At 38.5% G+C, this 17,571-nt stretch overlaps 1 protein-coding gene across 1 annotated transcript in view; it reads right to left on the bottom strand.

Moving 5' to 3' along the window:
* The window catches only part of DLG2 (discs large MAGUK scaffold protein 2), a 1,542,336-nt gene that overhangs the window by 497,606 nt on the left and 1,027,159 nt on the right, over nt 1-17,571 (bottom strand). Inside the window, exon 12 of the mRNA XM_044668933.1 lies at nt 14,661-14,817. Coding sequence (XP_044524868.1) covers nt 14,661-14,817 — 157 coding nt within the window. The remainder of the gene's footprint in view (nt 1-14,660; nt 14,818-17,571) is intronic.

Raw genomic sequence — 17,571 nt, forward strand, 5'->3', positions numbered from 1 at the left:
GGTCCTAGGTTCAAACCCGGCCTCAGCCACTTCCCAGCTGTGTGACCCTGGGCAAGTCACTTGACCCCCATTGCCCACCCTTACCAATATTCCACCTATGAGACAATACACCGAAGTACAAGGGTTTAAAAAACAAAACAAAACAAAACAAAAACTTACTGCCCGTGTGATATTGGGTGAGTCACTGGACTTCTCTTTCAGTCTTAGTTTACGCATCTGTGAAATGGGGCTACTGATATCACCTGCCTCACAGGGTTGTTGAGATGATAAAAATGAGATAATATTTGTAAATAATATTAAAACTCTATGTAAATGATAACTTTTATTATTCTTAAATTTTTAGTAAAGTTTCTGGAAAAAACATTCCATTCTTGTGGAAAAGCTGGTTAGATATTGGCCAGATTAAGCAGTAGTTCATCCAAAAAAATTGGAGACTTTTATAGATTTAAGCTCAATTTGAGTTACTATGATATGCCAATCAAGAAAATGATTTCAGTTTAAAACTTCCTTCTACTTCCACTGTGATATACAGAAATGGGCAGCCATTTTCTGTACGTACAAAATAGCAGTTTGCCACTTTGGAACTCAGAACTTGGCAAAGCAGCCCAGGGCATGTGCCAAGGTGACAGTTATGGACAGGGTATAAATTAAGGTCCACAAACCCCTGAGGTGGGATTCTCACACCACTCCACCCTCCAAATAGGTCTTCCAAAGACTACGCTTGGGAGCTGCCAAGCCTTTAGATTCCTTTCTCCCTGGAACCTTGCAATCTCTTTTTCACCCTGGAGGTTTTCCACTTTGCTTCCTGCTGCAGTTCTATCCTAAAGATTAGTTCACCAGATACTATGTTTTAGAGAAGGCAAGCACCTCTCTTTGACACCCCACTTTCTATCTTTAATTTCAAGAATTGTCATGAAATCAGCACCACCATTGCCTCTGGAAAGGGTGTGTCAATTGGCTGCCATGTTATTCTGTTCACCATCTTTGAGACTTTATAGAACACAATTCTTCTCCTTCAACACCATTTCTCATTCTCACTTTTGTGCTTGTGTTCCTAGGTCTTAGTACAGTGCTTGGCACATGGAAATTAATCAATGTTTAATGTTTCATATTTAAAGTTTATTTTATGCTTGATGCTTAATTTATGTTTATGTTTCATAAATATTTGTCATTAATTCATACATTAATAGATGTACAGTGTTTAGGAATAAGGATGTGAGATTCCCTCTACTCTGCACTCTCCTTACCACACCTGGAGTGTTTTTTGTAGTTCTGGGGACCCTATTTTAGGGAAGACTTTAAAAATCTGGAGGCATTCAGAAGAGGGAAATGAGGAGAGTAACTAGTCTTAAGTTCATGTCCTTTGTGCATCTTTTCAGAGAACTGGGACTTGGAGTTAAGATGACTTAGGCTCAAATTTCACCTCTTACATATATTCACTTTGTGATAATTGGCAGGTCACTTAGCCTTTCTGAACTTCAGTTTTTCATCTATAAAATGAGCCATTTTTGACTCAGTAGCTCTTTAGGTTTCTTTCCAGCTTTAAATTTGTGAACCAAACTATCCTGTGATCCCATACTTAGCCTAGAGAATAGAGGACTTGGAAGGGGAGATGATGGCTATCTTCAGACATTTGGACTACTTTGATCTGACAAACTGCCAAAAGGCAGACCTAGCAACAATGCATGGAAGTTGCAGAGGGGTAAATTGAAGCTTGATGTGAGGAAAATAGTCCTAACAGAGTTATCTCAAAGTGAAATGAGGCCACTTCAGGAAGCCATATCATTTTTAGTTGTTTTGTGGTAATCTTTGCATTTCCATTATTGTAGGCATAGTGCTGCTACTTGATTAATTATTTCTAAGCATGCGAGTAGAGCATGTAGTTATTTATTTATTTAAAAAAAAACCCTTACCTTCTCTCTTAGAATCAATACTGTGTATTAGTTCCAAAGCAGAAGAGCAGTAAAGGCTAGGTAATGGGGTTTAAGTGAGGCCAGACCCTTCCTCTCTTTTGTTTTCAGAATTAAAATCTGCTATTTGCAGTTGGCCACAGAAGTTCTTTGAGGAATTATTCCTCACACAGCTAGGAAGTGTCTAAGGTCAGATTCGAATCCAGGACCCCCAATTCCAGGCCTGAATCTTTATCCAATGAGCCACCTAGCTGCCCCTAAGCAGACTATTTTTTACTTTAAAATGCCTAAAAGACAATTTAACTAAGAACTGACGTTAGGCAAGTGCTCACATGGAGGTCAGAGAAAGCAATACAAGGGACACTATCTGAAGAATTTTAGCATTGATTATCAGACATGGGAGACACTAACATAGGACCATCCAGCATGGGGGTGCCCACATAAAGGAAGGCACTCTACTATAGGAGCGAGGCAGAATTGCAGTAGCTCAAAAGAAAGGTGAGATAATTCAAATTGAGAAAATCTCCATTCCAAATGTTCATATGGCTATTTGTGCCCTGCCTATGGCGGAGCCTTCTGAGCTCATATTGGTCTGACCAGCCACAATTGGACACGCTGTACATCGATCCCAACATAGTAATGCCATTTTGTTTCTCCTTTAGTTCAAAGGACAACAACCCAACCAAAAATGAACAAGGAAGCCCTTCTGAGGATTCTTTAAACTCCCCAATGCTATAATTATTTGAAATACCTATCACTCATTCTCCACTGATTACTACAAAACACAACCTGCCCTCTAAGCTTTTTAGAAATGAGATTCCCAGTCTTTGTAGTTCTTGTTAGAGTATTTCTTATTTCACGGGTATTCCTTATGGGCAGCTAGGTGACTCAATGGATAAAAAACCAGGCCAAGAGATGGCAGGTCTCCTGGGTTCAGATGTGGCCTGTGCCATTTCCTAGCTAGGCGATTCTAGGCAAATCATTTATTCCCAATTGCCTGGCCCTTACCGCTCGTCTACCTTGGAACCAATACTTAGTAATAATTCTAAAAGAAGGTAAAGGTTATAAAAAAAGAATAATTCCTCAGAGAACTTCTGTGGCCAACTGCAAATAGCAGATTTTAATTCTGAAAACAAAAGAGAGGAAGGGTCTGGCCTCGTTAGGCAGCCTTGATTCCCTTTTAGATTGCTCTTATTAGGAATATTTTCCTGACATCCAACCTAAATTTATCTTTTTGCAACTTCCACGTGGTGCTCCTAGGTCTGCCTTCTGGGAATGAAAACCAATCTTATCCCTTTCACTTAAGGTGACTATTTGTCACATATGTTGTAGAAGTTGGTCAGTTTGGTTAATATTGATCCACAGTGGTATTTGGTCAATAGCACTCGCCAGAGTATTTAATGGAAGACACAAGATTTAGATTCTAGTCTCAATTCCTCCATTAACTAGGAAAGCAAGCAAAATAGCCTTTCTGGGCCTTAGTTTCTTCATTTATAAAATGAGGTTTCCAGGTTAGATGATTTCCACAGTCCGTGCTAGCTCTAACATTATGTTTCTTTTCTTCCTGACATTATTGATGGAAGAACCCAAATCTACAATAAAGCTTAGAGTTAATAATTGGTTTAAATGGCTATAGTAGGTCCCTGGTTTCCATTGAACTAAAATGGGTAGAGCTAGATTGGCTGCAGTTATTTGTGTCTCAATAACTTGTGGTGTATTACATTACGACCACCTATGGGAAATACTCTGAGCATAATTTAGCAATAACTTTTACGCTATTGAGCTGAAGAGAGACATTTTCTATTCCTTTGGTGTTCTAGCACATGCAAATAATTGTAATTGTCATTTGAAAGCCCACATGAGAAGGAAGATAGTTGATTTTTACTGCTACAGTAATTTTTTAAAAACAGCCCCCCCATGTCTGTCAGTTTATTCTAGAAACTTTCCAAGTTACTGTTTGTCAGATTCTCTAGGGCAAAAGTGTTTCCTTTATTGTTTTTTTAAACCCTCATCTTCTGTTTTAGAATCAATACCATATATTGGTTCCAAAGTAAAAGAGTGGTAAGGGCTAGGAATGGAGGTTAAGTGACTTGCCCAGGGTCATACAGGTAGGAGGTATCTGAGGCCAGATTTGAACTTGAGACCATCATCTCTAGGTCTGATTTTCTTTTCACTGAACTACCTGGCTGCTCCTATGATAATTATTTTTTATAAATAAAATACAATTGAAATGGAGAAAGATGGCTAACAGATTCTCCTTGGGAAATTTAGAAGCTTGTAGGATTGGTTCCTTTGTATATTCAAGAGCATATTAAAGAAGGGGAGGATGAAATATTATAAGTTCTGCCTCATAAAACAGGTGAAATCACTTAAGGGGAATAATCCTATAGAAAACTTGATTTGAGACTCAGCTAATCCAGGTCAGTCACAGGATACTGAACCAGAAGGTCAAAAAAGCGTGTGAATCTGCCAGCAATAGTGATCTCTTCTATTCTTCAGTGATGCTTGATTTACACATTCCTAGTAGCTTAGTATCTAATGTGTTATTATAAGGAAGTTGAAATGACATAGAAGAAAATGAAATCAAGAAGACTGACCAACAAAAGAGATTTTTTCCAGACATGACACAATTGTAGAGGTATTGGGGGATGATATTCAAGACAATTCAAAGAGAGAGAGAGAGCCCCCCAAAATGGAAAAGAAGAATATACATATATATGTATATGTATATATTTATATGGGTGTCTGGGTGTTCAAGGAAGACTAATTCCTCTGGTATGGAGGCTTGGGGAGCCCCTTTCAGGGTCAGTCATCCACTTTTGGTGTCCACCTGGCACTCAACTGTCACTTATGGTTCCAGGAGGCTGTAGCATGTTCATCTCAGCAGATGGCCTAAACCAGGTTGATGATAACTGATGGGCCACAAACCAATCAGCGAGTTGGGCATAGTATCTATCCAAAGCATGTGAAGACTCCCCACCCCCTCATTGGAATGGGCAGATGAGAACAATTTCCCCAACAGCCATGAAGCAGACTCTGTGGAATTCTTAGAACTTAGTCATATATCAAAGATGCCAAGGTCATTCACTGCATTCTTTTGTCTTGCCACTAGACTTCCATGAATATGGAAGAAAGAAAGAGGCTGATGACTTTGTGAAACTCTGCCTTGCTTACATCCTCTTCATGCAGAAGTCAAGACATCACTCCATGATATCATTGATCCTTTTTGTAAACGGACAAAAACTATATCTCTATTTCTGTTTCTATATATTTCATTGCCGTCACTTCCTCTCTTCACACTCACTTCTAAAGACCTTATAATCTGACTTCTTGTCCAGTTCCTGACTCAAATGAAATTTCTGTCTCTAAGGTTATCACTGATTTATTTTTGCACATTTTATGGTCCTTTTCTTGGTCCTTATCCACCTTGACCTCTCCATCTTTATTTTGGATATTTTCTCCTTTCTGGGTTTTTCCAGATGTTGCTTCCTCTTGGTTCTCCTTTTTTTCTTTTTGACTACTCATTCCAAGTCTCTAGGTTAGATCATCATCCATGTGTTTTCTCCCTAATGGTGAATTCCACCCCTGGCTTTGTCCTGTTGTTTCTTTTCTTTTGTCTCAGCATCTTCTCTCTTGGGAAGCAGCTAGTTCCCTTAGACTCAATGATTAAATCTATAATAATGACTCTTAAATCTATCTATTCAGCCCTACTTTTTCTCCTAAAATTCAGAACCAAATCACCAACTACCTTTTGACTATCTTCAATGGCATTTCTCCATGGTATCTCAAACTAAACATGTCCTAAAAGAGAACTAATTCTCTCCCCTTGAAAAATGCACTATCCCTCCAGACTCCTATATTTCTTTTGAAGATGCCATCCTGTTCATCACTCAGGTTAACAACTTTAGAGTTAATCTAGACTGGTGATGGTGAACCTATGACACACATACAAAAAGGGGCATACACAGCCCTCTCTTTTTTAGAGAAAAAAAATTAGAAAGTCAGAAGAACTTAAGGAAGAGTTGCTACCCTCCCCCTCTCCATGGGTCTGAGGACATTCCTCACTTCCCCTGCCCCTCTGCCCAGCAGCCCAATGGGAGTGTTTCCTCTCTCCCTTGTCTGGGGTAAAGGGGGTGGTGGCAAGGGAGCAAGGTGGGGGTGGGGCTTGGCATGGCACTTGGTCTTTAGGGAGGATGGGGTGTGACATTCAGTTTTTTGGGGGGTCAGGCATGGCACTTTATCACTAAAAGTTTCACCATCACTTCCTAGATTCTCTATCTAATTAGTTGCCAAGATATATTAATTCCATCTCCAAAACATCTCTTGTATTCATTCCTTTCTCGCCAAATGTATTTTTTGTCCAGACTACTTAAATGGCTTCCTAATAGGATTCTTAGCTCCCAGTCTCATTCCTTTTTAACTCATCCTATATACAGTTACTAAAATAATTTTCCTAAAGCACAGGTTTGACTGGGCCACTTCCAGGATTAAGAACCTTTAGCTGCTTTCTCTGCATATAGAATAAAACACAATTTTTCAGCTTTCAAGACCTTTACAATCTGGTTCCAGATACCTTTCTAGATTCATTATTGCTTTTTGGATATTTTGAACACCTTCTACATTCCAGCTCAATTATCCCATTTCTTTTTCTTGAATTTATCATTCTGTCTCCCTCCTCCATAGGATATTTTCCTTTTCCTATAATTCTTTTTTACCTCTGCCTCAAAAATTCCTAGCTTTCTTGAAAGACTTTCTTTATTAATGTTCTACCTCCAAAGGAAACATTTTCTATTGCATATTGATAATGGTCTCTCCTCTAAAAAGGAATTTTTAATCCCTTTTTCTAATTTAAGTGGGGACCTGGCGGTCCTCTTACCATAGAGATGTGTAGGGATTAAGCAGACCACAGTGACAGGAAGTAGAAACCATAGAGACAGAAAGGAGAAACTATAGAGGCAGGAAGGAGGAACCATAGAGACAGGAAGCGATGTAGGAAAAGGGTATGAAAGGGGGTCAGAATCAGTTGGTCAGTCTGATAATTGCTGACAGTTAGGGTTGGCACTTGTGGGGAAATTGGCTGCTGGGAATGTGTTGTGTTGGTGGTTGGCATTTAGTTGCTGGAATATAAAGGTGGACATGAGCTTACTGAGAGAGCTTTTTGGCTTTACCTTTTAGAGAGTTTTTGGCTTTCGGTTTGGGCTGTTAGGTTTTTTTCTTTCTTGAACTTTTTGGAAGGTGGCTAGTCTTCGTTGACAGACCTAATTGGGGTTGGATTAAATACTAATTAGATTGGTTTGGATTGGGTTGGAACTTTGTGGGTTGGTTGTTATTAGTGGTAGTTATAGGCAGTTATAGGTAGATACAGGCAGTTTTAGGAAGTAATTATAGGTAGTTATAGGATAACTAGTATAGACTTTAGGAAATTTTCTTTCTCTACCTCTTTCCTAACTTTCCTATATTCATTTTCCTATATTCTTTTACTATCTCTATTTTAATTAAGCTAAATTGTTAATTGTTAAAAGTTGCTAGAAGTTTTCTTTTCTCTGGCTTAAAGGGATAATACTAATTTATAACTTTACTGTATTCTTATTAAAACTTAAATGATTAAAAGCTGCTCTCTTATTTTGTCAAAACACCTGATTTAACCCTTACACTTCTTTCTCATTCTTATATCTTTTATTCCTTCCTCACTCTGAAAAATGTAAAGTCCTTGAGGGCAAGGATTGTTTGTAGATATCTTTATATCCTCAATGCCTGTGATAATATTAGGTGCTTAATTATTGCTGGATAAATCAGATTAGAAAGCATCACAATATTATTCTAAAAAAAGACAATTGAGGGGGCAGCTGGGTAGCTCAGTGGATCAAGAGCCAGGCCTAGAGATGGGAGGTCCTAGGTTCAAATTTGACCTCAGACACTTCCCAGCTATGTGACCCTGGGCAAGTCACTTGACCCCCATTGCCTACCCTTACAACTCTTCTGCCTTGGAGTCAAGACGGAAGGTAAGGGTTTAAAAAAAAAGACAATTGAGATATTCTTATCACTATAAAATATTATGAGAATGGTGCCTTTCCTAGATCCTTCTACTCCCTTCCAATGCTGGTTCCTTTCTTCTGTGATTATCTTCCATTTATCCTATACATGACAACACATGACATATATGTAAGTAGTTGTTTGCATGCTATTTCCTCATGTAGAATGGAAGTATAGCTGGGTAAGGTGGTACCTGCTCTAAGGGAGGCTGAGGCTGGTGGATCTCTTGATTTTTAATTTTTTTTTAAATTTTAAAATCTTTAATTAATTAGCTAATTAATTAAGAACTTTTTTTAAACCCTTACCTTCTTTCTTGGAGTCAATACTGAGTATTGGCTCCAAGGCAGAAGAGTGGTAAGGGCTAGGCAATGGGGGTCAAGTGACTTGCCCAGGGTCACACAGCTGGGAAGTGGCTAAGGCCAGATTTGAACCTAGGACCTCCTGTCTCTAGGCCTGGCTCTCAATCCACTGAGCTACCCAGCTGCCCCCTTAAGAACATTTTTCCATGATCATAGGATTCATGTTTTACCCCTCTCCTCCTCCCACCCCCTCCTATATCCAATGCACAATTCCACTGGGTTTTACGTGTGTCACTAATCAAGACCTATTTCCATATTATTGATATTTGTGCTAGGGTGCTCCTTTTGAGCCAATATCTCAAATTATATCCCCATCCACCCATGTGATCAGGCATTTGTTTTTCTTCTGTGTTTCTACTCCCAAAGTTCTTCCTCTGAATGTGGATACCGTTCTTTCTCCTAGGTCTCTCATAGTTGTCCTGGAACTCAGGAGTTCTGAGTTGCAGTGGATTAAGCTGAACAGGTATCCACTCTAAGTGTGACATTAATGTGATAAGCCCTCAGGAGTTGGAAGCTCCTTCTTGATCCCATTTGGGGTTCTTCTGGTAAAGATACAGGAGTGGTTTGCCCTTTCCTTCTCTAGATAATTTTACAAATGAGGAAAGTGAGGCAAACAGAGTTAAGTGACTTGCATACAGTCACAAAGATCACATAGATACTAAGTGTCTGAGGCTAGATCAGGTCTTTCTGACTCCATGTTAGGCACTCTATCCACTCCACCACCTAGCCGATACACACACACACACACACACACACACACACACATACACACACACACACACAGATACACACACACGTTTGACTCTCCATCTTTAATTTCCTCATATCATTTGCTCTATTTTGTGAAATTCATGTCTTCCCCATCACCTCCTCCTTCACTTCAGTCCCTGAGAAGATTGTGATTCTTCTCTTCACCAAGGTCAAAATTGATAACTTTGTCTCTCCTAATTCCTCTAGGAAGTTGCATGGTATATGGGAGATGCTTGATGAATCCTGGTTGATTTCTTAATTATATTTACTCCCTTCTTCCATGTCCAGTTTCTCCCTATGTAGCAACTTTCTTCATGATTCAAATTTCTCTTATCCTTAAGGATCCCTTTATTTGGTCCCGCTTTCTCTCTCAGATCTATGTTTCTTTCCCATAGGCATTCAGGTGGCACAGTGGATTGAGTGTTGGACCTGGAATCAGGTAGTCTTGAGTTTAAATCTGACCTCAGACACTTGCCATCTGTGTGACCCCCAACCAAGTCATTTAACCTATCTGTGCCTTAGTTTCCTTATCTGTAAAATAATACCATGGAAGAAAAAGAAGGAATGGGAGAAGAGGAAAGAAAGGGAAGGATAGGATAAAGTAGGGGGGAGAAGGACAGAGAAAAGAAAAAAGGGGGAAGAAAGGAAGAAATATAGGAAGAAGGGAATGAGAAAAGAAGAAAAGGTAGAAAAATAAGGAAAAAAGGAAGGGAAGGAGGAAACCTATCTGTCTTTCTAAGTATGCCTATGTGTATTTTAACTAATCATAAAATCCTAGAGAAGTACTGTATGAGACCTCAGAGAGCATCTAGATAACATCAAACCAGGTAACAACCCAGCAGTTACCATTATCTTACTCCTCACAATTTATATTCTAGTTTCTGCTCAAATATCTCATTATCAATTGAGGCAGTCCATTTTCATACAAATCTAATAGTATTGTAGTTCTTTATATTGAATACAAATTTATTTTCCATTTGCTTCTGCTCATTAGTCCAAGTTCTAGCCTCTGGATTTATGTACTTTGGGAAATTAAAAATAAAATTATATTAATACTAAAGTAGATTCAAAGAGAGTATGTGTGATCTCTGAGGTCTCAATACTATACTCTTCTGGAGTCAGTTTAAATCAAAGTTGATTGCTAAATTTTTAGAGTCTGTATTTATAGCTCAGAAATCAGCTTGATTTATTGTTCTGTTGATTGTCTAGACTTAAGAAAGGGGTGGAGAAAATATTAATAATAATTCAGATTAAGTTGAACAGTGTGTTGTGTATTTGTCTTAATTTTTTTAATGGTGATAGAGTTAAGCATTTATCAATAAATCCCTAAAAGAAATGCTGATGATTTCAAGTATTTGGCATACTGGCAAATTTCTTTTATTCAATCCTGACCTTCTGTTTGAGTGTCAGTTCTAAGACAGACGAGTGGCAAGGGCTAGGCATTTGGGGTGAATTGCTCAGGGTCACACGGCTAGGAAGATCTGAATCCAGGTCTTCCTGACTTCAAGGCTGGTGCTCTCTCCACTGAGCTACCCAACTGTGGCTTTGTAACTTAATGCATGCATTTCAAGGTGCTCAATAATTCTTTAATGTCATATAAACTTTGAGATAGAATGACTTACTAATTAAGCCCAATTGGTTTTACAGATGTGGAACTAAAGCCTAGAGAAATTACTAGACTTGTTCAAAGTCATACAGTTTGTAAAATGGCAGAATCAGCATACCAACTGAGGTTGTGTCCATGGCACAGTGGAATGGATGATAGAGCATGGGATTGAGTCATGAAGTCCTAGGTTCAAATCTTATTTGAGTCACTTAGTAACTATGTTCCCTTGGGAAAGTAATTTAAGCTTTATATTCCTTTTTTTTGGTGGTATTGTTGAGTTGTTTCAGTCAATGTCTAACTCTTTGTGATCCCGTTTGGAGTTTTCTTGGCATAGGCACTAGAGTGGTTTGCCATTTCCATCTCCAGCTCATTTTACAAATGAGGAAACTGAGGCAAATAGGGTCAAGTGACTTATTCAGGGTCACATAGCTAGTAAGTATTGTCTAAGGATTGAATTTGAATTCAAGAATATGAATCATCCTGACTTTAGGCTTGGCACTCTGCCCACTGAGCCAACTAGCTGCCCCTCTATGTGCCTTAGTTTCTTATAAAATGAGGATTTTGGTTTCAGCAGGATCTAGGTTTCCTTTTACCATTTAGGATCATCTGATACCATGATTCAAATCCAGTGTTCTTCCCACAACCCCATATGTTGGTTCTTTCTGTAGCAAGGCCTGTTAACTTATGTTTAGGGAAGGCAGGAGTCTAAGAAACTAATACTTTTCCATATCTTTCAAGTTTCTATTGCCCAGCTCAGAAACACCACCTCTTTTCCACATGTGGAGTTCTTTGTAATGTCTATGAGAATTACTTCCATGGATTACAGGCAGTCTAAGGCTACTATCATGAAGGGTGACATATTGTGAGGCTTTTATATAACTCCAGCTTTTGCAAGTCAAGGCATTTCATTTTCCTTCTGACCAAAATCAATACTGAAAGTGGAAATGGATGGGCATTTGAAAATGCTTGTTTGTCGGGCAGGAAAGATCAACATTTGGGATTTCTACCAATGCTGGAAGATTGCTTTTTCCCCCTCTGTGGGCATATTGAATACAGATTTCATTTCATTACCCTGTAATAAGCCACAGGACACCCCAACCCTTGTGTCTGAATATATGATTGCAGGAAGCATTAAGGAAATTAAATGGTGAGAGATGAAGCATGAACTGCAGGTACAGCTCTCCCTCAAATCACAGAAATTAAATTTGGGAAGGATATTAGAGATAATTTAGTTCAACAGAGTCCAATGAATAGAACATTGGGACCAGAATCAGGAAGAACCAAGTTCAAATCTGGCCTCAGACAATTACTAGCTGTGTAACTCTACACATGTCACTTGACCCTGTTTTCCTCAGTTTCCTCATCTGTAAAATGAGTTGAAGAAAGAGCAAACATCTCCAGTATTTTTGCTATGAAAACCTCAAAGGGAATCACAAAGAGTTGGAGATGACTGAAAACAACTAAACAATGACAAATCCAACAGACTTCACTTTATACAGGAGGAAACTGAGTCTCAGAGAGGTCCAATGATTACCAAGGACAGCCAGATCCAAAACTCAGTTCCTCCGATGCCATATTCAGTGCTTTCTACCCAGAGACAAGCCTGATGCCTGTGTCTAAGTAAAGTGTATGTTTCATAACAACTTGTGATTGGAAAGGCTAGTTTTTGTGTAATCAATCTGTGTGTGTGTGTGTGTGTGTGTGTGTGTGTGTGTATTTTAGGAGAAGAATATGTTCTCTTTTGTTGGTAACCTTTGTATGTTTAAAAATTTTTTCCTTGCTTTTTCCTCTGTCACAAGGAAAGTCATACAGTCACTTATTAGAAATGTGAGCAGAGTATCACCCCTGGAATCCAAGAGACTCTTGGACTGGCCAGCAATAGAGCCTAGAATTGCAGAAATGGTCAATGAGTTTGATGTAGATTTCAAAGGATGGCCAATCCTAAAAGAAAAAGGTATCTTCTTTAAAGAATAGATTAGAAAGTCTATATTATCATCCACTCTGAGACTGGGCAGTTTGATTTTGTACTTTTGGGTTCATCTTTGGTGATTTCATTTGTATAGTTATCTTAGTGGTTTGACTTTTTTCTTGTTCTGGTTTTTGGACTATGCTTTAATATTTCTTGACTCTTGAATCCTGGCATGCTTGAAAGCCTGGCCAGGAGTCATTCAGAGGGCAGTGTCCTATATCAAGAACTTTTTCAGAAAGTCCAGAAAGCTGGTATCATAGATTTTCAGCAGCACAGTGAGATCCTTGGAATATGGACATCTTTACCCCCTTGTTGTTGATTATGTTTTTAGGAAAACATTTGGAATTTTTAGATTACATCTTGAGCAATTATTGTGTAATTTATCATCTTGGAAGTTAGCTGGAATGCTGAGAAGTCAAGTGAGGTATCCAGAGTGACAAAATCAGTATGTGCTGAGGTAAGACCTAAGCCTAGCTCATCACAACACCAAAGTCTCTTCTCTACTTACTGATCTATGAAGCTTTTTTATATACATTACAAATGACTGTATTCTGGTGATTCATTTCTGAATTTGAATATTCTCTTTAGCATTATTAATAAATCCTAGAAACTTACTCTTGGTCTCCTAGTGTATGCAATGGGATCATGAATTCTATAATTGCAAGGGACTTTAGTTATCATCTAGTCCTAACTCCTACCTCCCTAATTATATAGCCAAAGAAAAGGCTCATAGAAGGAGAGGACTCACTCAAGGTCAAGCAGATGGTAACTCGCAGAGCAGAGACCTGAATGCATGTCCAGTGCCTCCAAATCCAATACCCCATTCCCTCTTGGACAAAGGTAAGAAGGGAAAAAGAGGAATGAATTCCAGGTTTGCGCATCTAGTTATGGTGGCAGCATCAGAGGATTAAAGATTTAGATCTAGAAAAGAACTCAGATGTCATTGAGTCCAACCTACTCTTTTTATAAAGAAACTGAGGCTTACAGAAAAGAAGATACTTGTTCAAGATCAAGCAGGTGGTAAAAAGTAGATTGGAGACCTAAATGTCTACATTTAGAGTTAGAGATTCAGGGGGCCTCAGAGGTTGTTTACTTCAACACATCCAATTGCCAGATGAGGAAACAAGTTCTGAAGCTAATTCAAACCTTGAGTGACACTACACCCCACATCCTCGTCTTCCCTCTGATTGTAGGGCAAAGTACGAAACTTCTCCCACTTTCTTCCTTTATAGAAGGCAGAAACTTTTCAGCTCACTCTGCTCTGCATTTGCTGTTCTGACTAGTTTCTGCTCTATGAAAAAAGATGCTTCTGCACTGGGTACCCACTGCCTCCTCCAAACCCCTTTCCACTTCCCTGTTTCCTTTTGTGCTTCCCCCCCTTCATTAGATTGTAAGCTCCTTGAGATCTTCCCCCCTCTTTTCCTTATTAATTGTATCCCCAGTACTTAGCACAGTCCCTGGAACATGGTAGCACTTTGGAATGGGTTGGATTGGATTGGAAGTAACTTGCCTAAGGTAATATAGACAGTAAATGACTTAAACACAAGTCTCCAAAGTCAACACTCCTTTGGCTCTAATATACTGGGTCTCTATGTATTATATACATCAAGAGAAATGGATGTTGGAAGGGAAGACAGCTCAGGGATTGAATGCAGCAGATCTTTGAACCCAGGAAACATTCTTGGTTCATGGTATAGAGGATTGGACGGTTCAGTACTTCTCGACATAGCTTTCAGTAATTAATGAAAGAATGAAAATGAGAATTTCTGGACTCTAAAGCAAAAATTCTCTTACTTCAAGTCAGAAGAAGATGAAAACCTTGGGAAACTGAGATCAGCAAGCATTAGGATTCTAGTTCATCTCCTTCATAACCTGAATACTATTTATGGTACATTGCACACCTGAGACTGAAGTAACTCCATCATCTTTGGTCATGTAATTAAAAAACTTTTACAAGAAATTGAAAGAGATCTTCCCCATGGATGGTGTTAGACCCAGAAAGAGAAAAAAAAAGCTTAAAGGTAAATACTCACAGATAGAATCTGGTCTCCTCTCTGGAGCTCCCCACTCAGGTCTGCTGGTCCTCCAGCTAGAATAAAGGATACGAAGATACCTTCTCCATCTTCTCCGCCCACAATGTTAAAGCCCAGCCCTGTGGAGCCTTTGTGTAGGACGACTTTCCGAGGCTCACTGTGGAGACAAATGGTATTATTTAGATCCATGATTGACTAGAAAGTCAATTAAATTATCTTGCTTTTAGACACATTAGTAAGGTCTTACTTACCATTAGCTAGTATATTTAAATGTATTATCTATATGTAGATATTGCATGTATGCATATAGAAAGTAAATCAGTATACCCAATGTTAATCTGTCCCCTAAACTGTAGTCCTGCATTACCAAATGCCTGTTATCATAGGCATCTCAACCTCAGGTTGGAAAAACCTGAATTCATTATCTCTCCTCCTAAACCCTCAGTTCTTCTAAACTTCTCTTTTACTGTCAAGGTTACCATCATCTTCCTAGTCATCTAGGCTTGAAACATTATCGTGATCCTCTGTATCAGTTATTCTCAAAGTGGGTGCCACCGCCCCCTGGTGGATGCTGTAGTGATCCAGAGGAGCAGTGATGGCCACAAGTGCATTTATCTTTCCTATTAATTGCTATTAAAATTTTTTAAAAAATTAATTTCCAGGGGGCTAAGTAATATTTTTTCTGGAAAGGGGGCAGTAGGCCAAAAAAGTTTGAGAACCACTGCTCTATATACTCACACTATTCTTTACCATATCCTTACAACACATCCAATTTGCTGTTAAATATGGTTGTTTCTCCCTTTCACAATAAATCTCTTGTATATATTCCCTTCTCTTCATTCACATTGCCACCCTCCCAGTCACATCAGACTCTTCTTGAACCCATTTGGGTTTTCTTGGCAAAGATATCACAGTGGTTTGCCATTTTGTTCTCCAGCTCATTTGACAGATGAGGAAACTGAAGCAGACAGGGTTAAGCGACTTGTCCACAGCTAGTATTGGAGGCCACATTTGAGTTTAGGAAGATGTCTTCTTGATTCCAAGGGCAGTTCTCTATCATTGTGCTATCCAGCTTAGGCCCTCATCAGCTCTTATTTAAAATATCTCAATACCAATTGGTCTGGCCTCCCTCAAATCTCTCTACTCCAAACTATCTTCCATTTGGCTGCAAATGTGATTTTCCTGACATGCTGGTCTCATCATGTTACCTTCTTCTTATTTAAGGAACTCCAGTGGCTCCCTATAATCTCCCGAATCAAAGAGAAAAACATGTTTGGAATTTTGTTTAGCCACTTTAGATTTTACTTCCCTTCACACATAACTTTCCTGGTTTCCTTTAATATTCTTTAAAAAAAAATCCTTGTCTTCCATCTTAGAATTAATACTGTGTATTGGTTCCAAGGCAGAAGAGCACTAAGGGCTAGGCAACAGGGGTCAAGTGATTTGCCCAGAGTCACATAGCAAGGAAGTGTCTGAGGCCACATTTGAACCCAGGACCTTCTGTGTCTAAGTCTGGATCTTAGTCCACTGAGCCACCTAGCTGCTCCGCAATATTCATCTTAATTATCATCTTTTGCAGGAGGGCTTTGCTGGTTCTTTTCCCTTTTCCTCTTCTAATTCCTTCCTACTAAGATTATCTCCCAAATGAGTCTTGTTTTACAAAGTTATTTGCTTGTTGTCTTCCCTGTTAGAATGTGAGCTCCTTGGGCTCGGGGACCATTGTTTTTTCTTTCTCTGTCACCGGCTCTAATTGGCTTCTGAGCATCATTTAAAATTTTTCAGTATGAGCATTTATATCTCAGAAGTTGGCAAATGCTACAAAACAGGATTAGATTTATTGTTTTGTTGATTTTGTAGACTTAAGAAAGTAATGGAAAAAAAGGTTAACAATGCAGACTAAACTTTAAAAGTGGATATGAATATGATTTTTCCTTTTAGAGAGCCCGGTTGTTAAATATTTACCAGATAATAATAATAATAACAATATACTAATAATAATACAAAAACTGACATTTATCTAGCCCATGAGGTTAGCAAAGTGCTTTACATTTATTATCTCGTTTGAGCCTTACGGTATCCTTACCAGAGCTTAGCACAGTATCTGGAACAAAGAAAAAGCCTCATAAATGCTTATGGATAGACAAGAAAGAGCACTGATCTTGGAATCAGGCAGGAGAAGTGCCACCATAACTTGTGAAACTGGAAGCAGGAAATATAATTATTCTTATTTTATCGATGAGAAAACTGATAATTAGAGAAATGGAGAGTCTTGTTCATGGCCAGATGGTTAGTGAAGATTGAAATCGGGACTTGAACTCAGGTATTTTAAATCCTAAGACTATTGCTCTTTCAATTATATTATATAAATTTAAAGAAAAATAAAATGTACTTTCTATAAGCCAGAGGAGGAACTTAATTATAAAAAGCTTTTTGGAAACAGTAAAGTATTATGTCCAGAATCAACTGCCATCTTTTTTTCTTTCTTTCTTCTCTTCTTTTAACCCTTAATCTCTCCCTTTACTCCAAACTAATTTATTTATTTAATTTAAAAACCTTCCATCTTAGGAACAATACTGTGTATTCATTCTGAGGCAAAAGAGCAGTAAGGGCTAGGTAATGGGGGTTAAGTGACTTGCCCAGAAGAGTCTGAGGTCAGATTTGAACCCAACACCTCCTGTCTTTAGGTCAGGGTCTCAATCTACTTAGACATTCAATCTCAAACTAATTTAGTATTTTGTTACTGTATTATAAAACTTGACATTTAACCAAATTCTGTCTGGTATTGTTTTCTATTGATTTCATGTCTGTAAATCATGTCTTTCCAACTGTAGTGTATGTTTTTTAAATGTTGAGATTAGATCATTTATTTCTTTTCTGTCATCCATGCTACCAGGAACAGATAAGACATTCT

Source organism: Gracilinanus agilis, chromosome 3, assembly GCF_016433145.1.
Source record: "Gracilinanus agilis isolate LMUSP501 chromosome 3, AgileGrace, whole genome shotgun sequence".
Taxonomy (NCBI): Eukaryota; Metazoa; Chordata; class Mammalia; order Didelphimorphia; family Didelphidae; genus Gracilinanus; species Gracilinanus agilis.